The following is a 10,568-nucleotide window of genomic DNA, read 5'->3' as shown; positions in this document are numbered from 1 at the left end:
ACCCCAGCTCAACGGGGGGCCATTCCTTCGGTGCGTCGGGTGCGGGGCGAGTGGCGGATGGGCGTTGGCACGGGTATTCTGGGGTTTTGGGGTCAGAGTGCAGAACTAACCCCGGCATGTCAGAATCCACTTCTTTTTGGCAGGGGTGGCAGGCGAGGTACTCGGGAGATTTGCATGCGGCTCCACCCCACCGAGAGGATGGGCCGGCTCTGCCTCAAGCGGGATGCCACGCTCCAACGCGGGACATGCAAGAGGTGGTGCGCAGGAGGAGGGGCGAACGGTCCCTGGTGTTACAACCCCGGTGGGTCGATGCGGCCTCAAGGAAACAGGCACTAGTCTCATGTAACACATCACTGGACCCAGAGGACAAGCACACAGGGCAGTGGGAAAGGAGCATTGATTTAGGGGAGCTACTACGCACTTGCAGGGAGCGGGAGGGCAGGCTGGAGTCCATGGAGGACGGCCCATTGCCAAGCCGCACAGACAGGGAACGAGCACGCGGGCACGGGCTGGAGTCCAGGGTGGACGGCCCATTGCTATTAGATTATGGCGAGGAGAGCGTGGAAGAGGGGGAAATAGTTGGCGACGAAGAAAGGCAGGATGAAGGGAGGGGGGATGTCAGTAATGAAGTGTTTAGTCTTTTGCAGGCTCCGGACAGACGCAAGGTGGAGAGCATGGCGGCCCCCCTTCACGACTGGCTAGGCGGCGGGATCCGGTTTGGACGCCGACCTTGACACCAGGTAAGGCACAGGTGCACAAGCAGGGGGAGGGGGGCTAGGAAGGAGGAGGAGAGTGGAAGGTGGGACGCCAGGTGAGGAACTGCACGCCAAGGTGTTGGTGGGCACGGATGCTCTGTGGGGGAGGAGGGGGAGGTACACTTGCAGAAAGGGGCGTATGTGAAAGACACGGGTGTGGGGACAGAGTAGCCGCAAAAGCAGGGGGTAAGAGCGAAGGGACTGCGGCACCCAGTTCCCCGGAAGGGCAAACGGCGGGGTCATCAGGGGTAACCACTGCGGGAGAAAAGGACGACGGAGGGGTGTCCAAAGTTGCCATACATGGGGATTACGAAGCCCTTGGGGGCTCACCTTACGTTGGCCACCAAAGAGAACATATGAAAGGGCGAATACGTGGACATGCTGAAACTGTTACAAAGAGAGCTTACAGCAAAAGAGGGGTCCTAGGAAGAGGAGTTAGAGCTGGCCAAGAGGCCGAGGGTGCCCATGAACATTGAGAATTGGTTAGCGGCGTTTCTGATTTTCTCCAGCGTGTACTGTGAGAAGTACCCTGATAGGTCCGTGGCATTGTTTAAATACATGGACGTGATTAGACGGCACAGGTCACGTACGGGGGTACGCATGGTTGCATTACGACACGGAGTTTCGGGCTCGGTTGGCATGGGATCCAGAGGCTAAGTGGGGGAGATAGATGCGGACCTATACCAGCAGACCATGGGGGGGGCAAAGTTTGGGAAGACGATATACACGGCTAGCGGTCTCCCTCTTGTGCTGTGCCCCTTTCCGAACTGCCCCACCCACGGGGGTGGTGGGGTATACGGGGAACAGCACCGGGGGCACAGTGGGAGCATGCTGGGACTTTAACATGTGTTACAGCAAACAAATGATGGACGGAATGCTGACAATGCAAACATTCTCCCCCAGTCAAAAGATCTGGGTTAAATGCATCGTACTTTTGACCACTACGCCACCCCAGTTTGGACCCAGCCATATGCAAATCAGTCTTGACCCTGTGCCCCATGGGAACAGTCCAGACCGATCTGCCAGGCCAGGTCCTCCCTAGACTGGAAACAAGCATCCTGGGACCGGTTTCAGGGTATGTCACTCTTCTTCAGCCAGGCTAGCTTGAATCCAGTAGCACAGTGAGCAAGGGACCCACGCCTGGGCATACCCATCCCACTTAGGGCGAAAAGTGTTACTGCAAACAAATGATGGACGCAATGCTGACAATGCAAACATTCTCCCCCAGTCAGAAGATCTGGGTTAAATCCATCGTTCTTTTGCCTACTACGCCACACCAGTTTGGACCCAGCCATATGCAAATCAGTCTTGACCCTGTGCCCCATGGGAACAGTCTATACCGAGCTGCCAGGATTTAACCCAGATCTCTTGACTGGGGGTGAATGTTTTGATTTGTTCTGCATTCCGTCCATCAATTGTGTTTCTTTTGCTTTCTTGCCCTAAGGGACTTTAACAAGGGCATGTGTGCCAGACAATACTGCAAGTTTCGGCATGAATGCTCGAAGTGTGCGGGAAAACACCCTGTGGTGCAATGCTGGGGAACAGGAGTTAGTGGGCAGGGTCAGCAGTCCAACCAGGCAGGGAAACAGGCAGCAGAGGGTAGAGGTGGTAGGGGAGGACAAGGGACTTTGGGAAAAGGCTCATACTCCCATTAAACAGACCTGTCTAGAGGAATTTTTGGCTGAATGGGGTTTTCAGGAAGGTTTCAGGCTGGGTTATGAGGATCCGAGGGCCGCTAGGTGAGCCAAGAATTTGAAATCTGCAAAGACACACGGTCCGGTAGTGCAGGCCAAATTGTTTAAAGAAGTCCGGGAAGGACATATGGCAGGTCCGTTCAGGAGTAGCCCCATCCGAGACCTGATCATTTCTCCAATTGACGTGGTACCAAAGAAAAACCCGGGGCAATACAGGTTGATTCAACACCTGTCATGGCCAGAGGGGGCGTCCGTTAATGATTTCATAGCGGCCGAGCTGTTTTCAGTATCATACTCATCCGTAGATGTAGCACGACATTTGGTTGCGACAGTAGGGACAGGCGCCCTCATGGCAAAATGTGACATAAAGTCAGGATTTTGACTGTCCCGGTACACCCGGAGGATTATCAGTTGTTGGGGATCCAGTTCGAGGGGCCCATCTTCGTGGAAAAAGCACTGCCAATGGGCTGTTCCATATCTTGTGCCTTGTTTGAGCGATTTAGTACATTCCTGCAGTGGGTCTTTTCATGGCACACTGGTAAAGAGATGGTGACACACAACCTGGATGACTTTTTCCTGGTGGGACTGCCCGGTTCTGTGGACTGTCAGCAGCAGCTGGCAAGTTTTAAAGAGCTCATGGGCTACCTGGATGTGCCCCTGGTGCCAGAGAAGACACAGGGTCCCACTAAGGTGTTGTCATTTCTTGGTATTGAACTGGATTCAGTGGCAATGGAAGCCCGTTTGCCGAGGGACAAAAAATTGCACATGCTGCTGTTGATTGACAGTTTGCGGGCCAAAAAGAAGGTGACGGTAAGGGAGGTGCAGGTCTTGCTAGGGCACTTAGATTTTGCGTGCCGGGTGGTACGAACAGGGCGCACTTTTTGCAGAAGGTTAGCTCTGGCAGGTTTGACACTACCGCACCATCATACGCGCCTGTCGGCAGGCACTAAAGAGGACTTGCGCAGGTGGCCGACCTCGGCAGAGAAGGCCCCTGTCGGTCGGTATACTGGTCGGTTTGATACGGCTTATGCCACAAATATGTCGCAATGCAGAAGAAGCGGTTTTGTTTTCCACGTTAATGTCGTGGATGTACTTCGGGCGTTTCAGGTTTCAGAGCTGCTGGGGGGGAGGGAGACACGGGGTGTACGGTGGGGGGGAAGTTGACTTGCGGGTCGACGTGGTGGCGGTACAGCTCCAGCGTTCTAAGACAGACCAGCGGGGAGTGGGTACGTGGGTGGTCATGGGACCGGTGGTGGACAACGCAGTGTGTCCAGCAGCTTGGGGGGGATCCTGGCCAGGGGGCTGGCGTGGGGTGACAGGGAGGTTTTCCAGAGGAAAGAGGGTGGCAGGGTGTCGGCGTCTCAGCTGCTTTGGGTCATGAGGCGAGCCCCCCAATGCTTGGGGGAAGATCCTGGACAGTTGGGGACCCATTCGTTCTGCATAGGAGCGACCACAGACGCAGCTAAGAGAGGGTGGGGGAGGGAAGAACATATGCGGTTGGGCCGTTGGAAGTCGGATTGCTTCAAAACATACATTCGGCTGCGGGGCATTGGGGAGGGGATGAGGTTCATTTCCTTCCTCATATATCTGTCTGGTCGGAGTTCATTCCCAGAAGGCATTTGAGGGGGCAGAACGACCGGCCTGAGATAGATAAAGCAAGGAGAAAGATCAACCAGGACATGAGTATTTTTTGTGACAGAGAGGGTATTGAGATATTAGAACATAAGGAACTGCGGTATGCGGCAGTCCATTTTTTCAGGAAAGATGGGGTACACTTGTCCCGTTATGGACACGAGTTGTATATATTACAGATTAAGGAGGTTTTGGAGAGGGCTTTGGACATACGTAGGTATCCGAAACAAGAGGGTCCCTAGTTGGGGGGTCAGAAAAGTCTGGGGCCAGAATTTTCTGAGTGGCGTTTTTCCTGGGTAATAGTTGGTAAATCGGATTACAATTACAGTTTATTGGTTGGAAAAGGTCACTCCGGGAGCACGCAGGAAGGGGAAGTAGCATAGGAAGGTTACATAGATAGCTAGGTTAGGAAATGTTAAGAAGTTCCAAGTTTAACGGTGCAGCAAGGAGGACAGATTTGGGGGTTTATAAATGGTTGCAAAGGGAAAACTTTAGAGGAGGAGGCGGGGGTAAGGTAGGAAGAAAATATTTAGTAAGGTTTCGTTTTGTACGGCACAGGCCAAGGAAAATGTTTGTAAGGTGCACCTGTCTTCAATAAAAGCAGCCTTTTTCACACTAACAAGCTGGTCTGTGGTCTGTGCTGCACCCCTGTTTGGCCCAATAAGGCTTTGGGGGGGGGGGGGCGGACGACCAACAGGAGGCCTGCCCCTCCTGGGGAGTTTTGGGCCAGTGGTGCAGCCAGAGCCCAATTGGGCTTGTTAGGCTTCATTTGGGCTGGGGGGCTATTTAGCCGGCCATTTTGTGACACTAGCCACCATTTCGGTGGAAGTGACACGACAGCCGGCTGGGTGTTTGGGCTGGGGAACCGTTTGTCACACCCTCCCCCCCCAATTTTTTCTGGTCTTTAGGCTGTGTGTAATCGGTTTGGAAGGGGTCAATGGGAAACTTTTTTAATTAAGCTTGGTTTTGTTGGGAAAAGGTGCATCTGGTGGGGAAGCGTGTACTTGTTTGGTTGTCGCTTGAAGCAGGTGCTGGTTTTACGTATAGATTGTTTATTATATGGGACGTTTTTCCTGGGTAATAGTTGGTAGATCTGTTTACAGTTACAGTTTATTCATTAGAAAAGGTCACTCCGGGAGCATGCAGGAAAGGGAAGTAGCATAGGAAGGTTACATAGATAGCTAGGTTAGGAAATGTGAAGAAGTTACAAGTTTAACGGGGCAGCAAGGAGGACAGATTTGGGTGTTTATAAATGGTTACAAAGGGAAATCTTTAGGGGACGGGTACGGGGTAAGGTAGGAAGAAAATATTTAGTGAGGTTTAGTTTTGTACGGCACAGGCCAAGGAAATTGTTTGTAAGGTGCACCGGTCTTCAATAAAAGTGGCCTTTTTCACACTAACAAGCTGGTCTGTGGTCTGTGCTGCACCCCTCTTTGGCCCAAAGCAGTAACCTGCGAGAACGTGCTCAAGGGGCAGGCAGGGCTTTACGTAGGCCGGGTCTCACCAGTGCTGAGTACCGGCAGTTTTTTAAAGGGGACCTTGACACGGGTCTCTATTGGGCTCTGTTTTGTGCCATGGCACAAATGGTCCGTTTTTTTCGGGACTGCAGTGACAGCAGGTGTGCGCGTGCTCACACTGCTCCCTTCTCACTAGTGGAGAAGTTACGGTATGACGTCATGCCAGGTGAGCGTTGTAGGGGAAGGGAAATCCTTTGAGAGTCATTTCCTCTCTGGATTTCCCTTCCCTTTTTGAAACTCAGGAGCAGCAACATTGTCCTCATTAGACTTTAACCCAGAGGAAGAGAGAAAGAAATGCACAAAAGGGGGGGAAAGATGGAAGAAGAAAAAGTTCAGAAAAACAGTGCCAAATGGAGAAAGCAGAGATGAGATAGAACCAGCAAGAGTGAGCTACAGGGAGTCTCTGTTGGTGGATTAAAGAAGCATGATGCGGAATAAAGACTGCGCAGCCTTGGCATTTGGCACTCCAATATAGAGTGGCCGTGGGCTTCTGAGCCAAATTTTGAGCCCAGGAAACTTATGTTTTTACAAAATTAGCGCTGCAGGCAACAAACTACATCATACCGAAACCCTTCAATCAACGCCTTGGAGGTAAAGTCATTCCTTAACTATCGAATGCAAAGCCCTAACAAAGAAGGTGTGCCGCATAAATGGCAAGTATTAACAAAGCATACTATAAATAACGAAACACTGGACAGCAGCAAATATTTTTATTTTTTAAACGCACACTACAGTCCCGATAAACACCTCGGTCTCGGGTCGTCATTTAACACGAAACAAACCCGGCAACGCTGGGGAACGTTTGGCCGTGGGACGCGACGGATACAGGTGCGTTTTAATTCCGACAGCAGTTAGCAGGCGAGAATGACCTGCCCCGTAAGACTGCAGAGTGACATCAGGCGCACTGGTCCACTACCGGGACAGTGCGCCTAAGGACGCCTACTACAAGGTGGAAGCTCTCTCCTTTAGGCTGCCCGCCTTCTTACTGTTATGACTGCTCCGTCCCTTCTTCTACAGTCCTAGCTCCTACCCTCTAATGTCGTTGCTCTTTTAGGCCCGGTAGAGGTAGCTCCGCCTCCAGCGAGTCTTGGCTCCACCTTCCCTTGTTCTACATACGCTGACTCCGCCCTACACCCGCCTCACATGCAACGCCACACCCCCTTTCTGACTCGCCCCGCCCTCAGTCACGCCCTCTACTTTATTTTAATTTTACATTCTAGCTCCGCCGTGGTCTCCGGCCTCGCGCGCTCCGCCCCGCTCGGGAGCGCGCTCTGACTGTCAGATTGCTGGCCAGCTGAGCTTGCGGCGCGCGACGGTGATTGCAGCCGTTCCTGAACCATGCTGCACCCTCAGCCCTAAGCCCCGGAGCATGGAGCCCCCCAGGGAAGCCCTGGGAGCATGGCTGCTGCTCCTCTGCGGGCTCAGCCAGCTCGGCGCTGCTGCTCGGACAGGTGAGTGAGCAGGGGACGCGGGCATCGCTCTGGAGGAAGGGAAGGTCGTATGTAGGTAGTCAAGGAAGATGAGGTATCCACCGCCAGTTAGAGGTGTGTGTGTGATAGGGACTGCTTAGCACTGGCAGGGAGGCGCATCCCTCGTAAGGGACACGAACATAGGTGCCAGGGTTTCAGATTGCTTATGTGTGACATTTTCATAATTTCAGTGTAATTATGAGTGACATTCAGGGACTATGAGTGGCACTTTCTCGCAAGCAAAATCAAGCCATGAAGTCAAAGGAAACCTATTAACCCCTTCGCCGCGGCAGGAATTCCGCCGCGGCGCTGGGGGGGGTTTGGGGGCAGCGCGGTGGCGCTGTGCTCCTGACGGAACCGCTCCGTCACGAGCCACGGTTGAGCTGTGCTCATGACGGAGGGGTTCCGTCACGTCTCCGCCCACTATGCTAATCGCCCGCACAGGCGGGGAATTAGCGCCGTGTGGGCGGAGCGGCGGCCGACGGCCGCAGCATGACGGAACCACTCCGTCATGAGCACAGCGCAACCGTGGCTCAAGACGGAGTGGTTCCGTCATGAGCGGGGAAGGGGTTAATATTAGGAATTACACCTATTTGAGCAACGAGAAACTCTCAGAAGATCTTAAAACTGCTGTCAAGCACCAAAAATGGAAGGGCACTAGGATGTGAGAGAGGACCCAACGCGGAGTGTGAGCCAGCCTCACTGACACTGAGCTCAACTTGGTGCAGACTGCAGACAGTGACTGCAATGCAGAGCTCAGCTCAGGCACAGCAACTTTACTTACAGAGGGCCGGCACATTTACATAAATCCTCGGCTGAACAGGGCCACGCCCATGAACCAGAACCAGAATCCAATCACTAAGGCTGCATCTTCCTAAAAATATTTCTAGTTATGCACTTTTGCGAATAATGGCCCTGCCATTAGGAAGCATGTGCAATCTGAACTGCTTTCAGGCTTGGATGATACAGGCCTGACGTCTGAATCTGAACAAGAAGTATACAAAACTCATGGATTGCTCTAGTTTATGCGTTAGTCCACTAGGCAATGGAGGCCATCTTGCAGCCCATAATTTTAATACCTATCTTTATTAAGAGGAACTTAATAGACAAGACGGGGATCCTTAATTTTTCATCATATCTCTTTGACTCGGACCAAGAGGGAAAAGGCAGGAAAGGGAGAATGGGGGAAGCCAAAGCTAGGAAAACAGTGAGAGTCGGAGAAAACATTGATGAAAAATGACCTGCATGATTGAGATCGACAGTCAGAAAGTTCAGAGTCGTGGAAGAATGAGTATGCAGGGGAATCAAGACTAAAGTAGACTGCTAGGCTCCTAAGAAAAACTTTGGGGCCCTGCACTCACCTTTTTCACAGATTAAACGCTGGTTATTAGTATTTACTAGCTGCATTATTACTCCACTAAAACACTTTGGTACTCCCACAGAACTCCGTGTAAGGCAAGAAGTAAATAAAGTGCTTGCTCTTATACTTTTAAAAATGGGGTTTACTCTCATTCTCCAAGAATCGTATGCAGAGAACTCGCGAAGTGGAAGGAAGTTCTTGTATGAGCAAATAGTTAAACGTGACCCGTCATGCAAAAGAAGATGTATCCGCTGGTGTTTGATTGTTAAAAATATGATTAGTTAATAATACAGAAACTGAATGGAAGAAAAATGTAAACAGAAACTACAGTATTCTACCAGTTCGCTGTTGCCGCAGGTGGTCACAGTGACGGTGCTGGAGGCTGCGGTACTGCTAGTGGATTCGGCCATGGCGAGGAGTCACCTGCGTTGCACAGCAGCTTTTGCCGCTGCCTTCAGCAGAAATGATACACACCGCAGAAAACTAGTCATGCATGTACCATCCTTCACTTCCTAAAGGTAGACATGCTCAGTACAGCGCTACCCACGCTCGAACATGCATGAACATCAGAGCTGCGTAAATGGAGGGCATGTAATGCTTGCTTTGAAGCCACGATGCAAGCTGAGAGCGCCTCCGTCGATACCCCCAGTGACTAGCCTACAGCACCGTCTGCACATCACTTGCCAAACTGGTAAAACTTCAGCCCACCAGCCGTGGTCACTCTCAGCTTCTCCCTCACAGCACGCAGGTGTTGTCAAGGCGCTTAAATGTATGATTGCTTCATTTTTAGGGTGGTAATTCGGACCACCAAACAAAAATGAGTTAGCTGATGCGTGGTACTTGGCAGGGCTGCCTGAATGGGTGCTAACACCAAAGCAGAAGGAAACTAGGACTCATGGAAGGCCTGCATGTGGAGTATTTACCTCCTAGACAGTAGTACACCCATATACAACCCAGAAGATTCTCAGCATTAGCCTCCTAGAAAAGGGCGCGCCATTTTATTTGGGGGGCATGTGGGAGTTTATGAATGATGGGGTTTAAAGTATAGCCTCCAACGGAAGGGTGGCGGTTAAAGCCTGTTTATTGCAGAGTGGATGGATACAATGCAGATAGGGACTATGGTGTATTTATCCTTGAGAGAAGTTGACCAGTACCACTTTGGGAATGTGGAGAATATTCCTTTGGCACAACCGGGCATAAACTGCTTTGGATGTGAGTGACAGAAACATGAGCGAATATGGGCACTGGTCATCAACTTCTAGAAGGAAATAAGAGGGTAGCAGCACTGGATGAATAGGACATATGTCCGTAGAGATTTGGGAATGTATTTACCTCCGGGGAAACAGGACAGTTGTAGGGATTACCTTGGGGAAGGAGAGTCATACACATAAATAAACAGTGTTTTTCCCACAGAGAGAAATTAGGTATTTACCCCAGAGATGATGGAATACATTTTCCTAGGCCAACTTGTGCGAGTATATATGATATGAAGGTCATTTGTTACTAAGAGAGTATGTTATGGATTAGTAAAAGGGTGAAGTAGCCCCTACTCATCACTGCTTATAGCTCCTTTTGCGATTCTTTGTATGGTAGAAAGTTTCCCCCTCGGGTAAACCTGTGTGTGATACATATGTACTTCTGGTAGTGCGCTCATAGTGGAGAGTAATGTACCCCGGTATCTGTGTTGTCAGTATTTGTGACCTCAATTAAAGGCCATTCTGCACTGTATACCTTACACTCTGTCTTCCGTGTGATCCACTCTGTCTTCCGTGTGATCCTCCTCACTCCCAGAAGGCCTTGCTGCGTACGCAGACATTGGAATTAGTCCAGCAGTTTGTCTAACTTTATTTATTTCAGTCATTTACTATGCATATTTATGTGGGATCCCGTACTGTTTGGCTGTTTACGTATTCTGTTTGTGTTGCTTTCTACCACGTGTGTGCATGCTGTGCATTGCTTCTTATTTCACTCGCTTGGGTTGACAGTCTGGGTGTATTTGAGTCCTGAAGGGATTGGCGTTAGGTGTGGTTTTTCTTCTCACTGATCATTAAAGAGGGCGTTTACAATAACTTGTGTGGGTGCAGCTTGAGGGAGTTATGCGGCCCTTCATAAATGGCTGACCTCTGACAATAAAAAAAAAA

At 51.0% G+C, this 10,568-nt stretch overlaps 1 protein-coding gene across 1 annotated transcript in view; it reads left to right on the top strand.

Moving 5' to 3' along the window:
* The first annotated feature begins 6,847 nt into the window (after positions 1–6,847).
* Positions 6,848–10,568, top strand: part of NPDC1 (neural proliferation, differentiation and control 1) — a 448,831-nt gene continuing 445,110 nt past the window's right edge. The window contains exon 1 of the mRNA XM_085611185.1: positions 6,848–7,049. Coding sequence (XP_085467311.1) covers positions 6,968–7,049 — 82 coding nt within the window. The 5' untranslated portion in view covers positions 6,848–6,967. The remainder of the gene's footprint in view (positions 7,050–10,568) is intronic.

The sequence above is a fragment of the Triturus cristatus genome, chromosome 1_2 (genome assembly GCF_964204655.1).
Source record: "Triturus cristatus chromosome 1_2, aTriCri1.1, whole genome shotgun sequence".
Classification (NCBI taxonomy): domain Eukaryota; kingdom Metazoa; phylum Chordata; class Amphibia; order Caudata; family Salamandridae; genus Triturus; species Triturus cristatus.
This window is presented reverse-complemented; position numbering and strand designations above follow the sequence as displayed.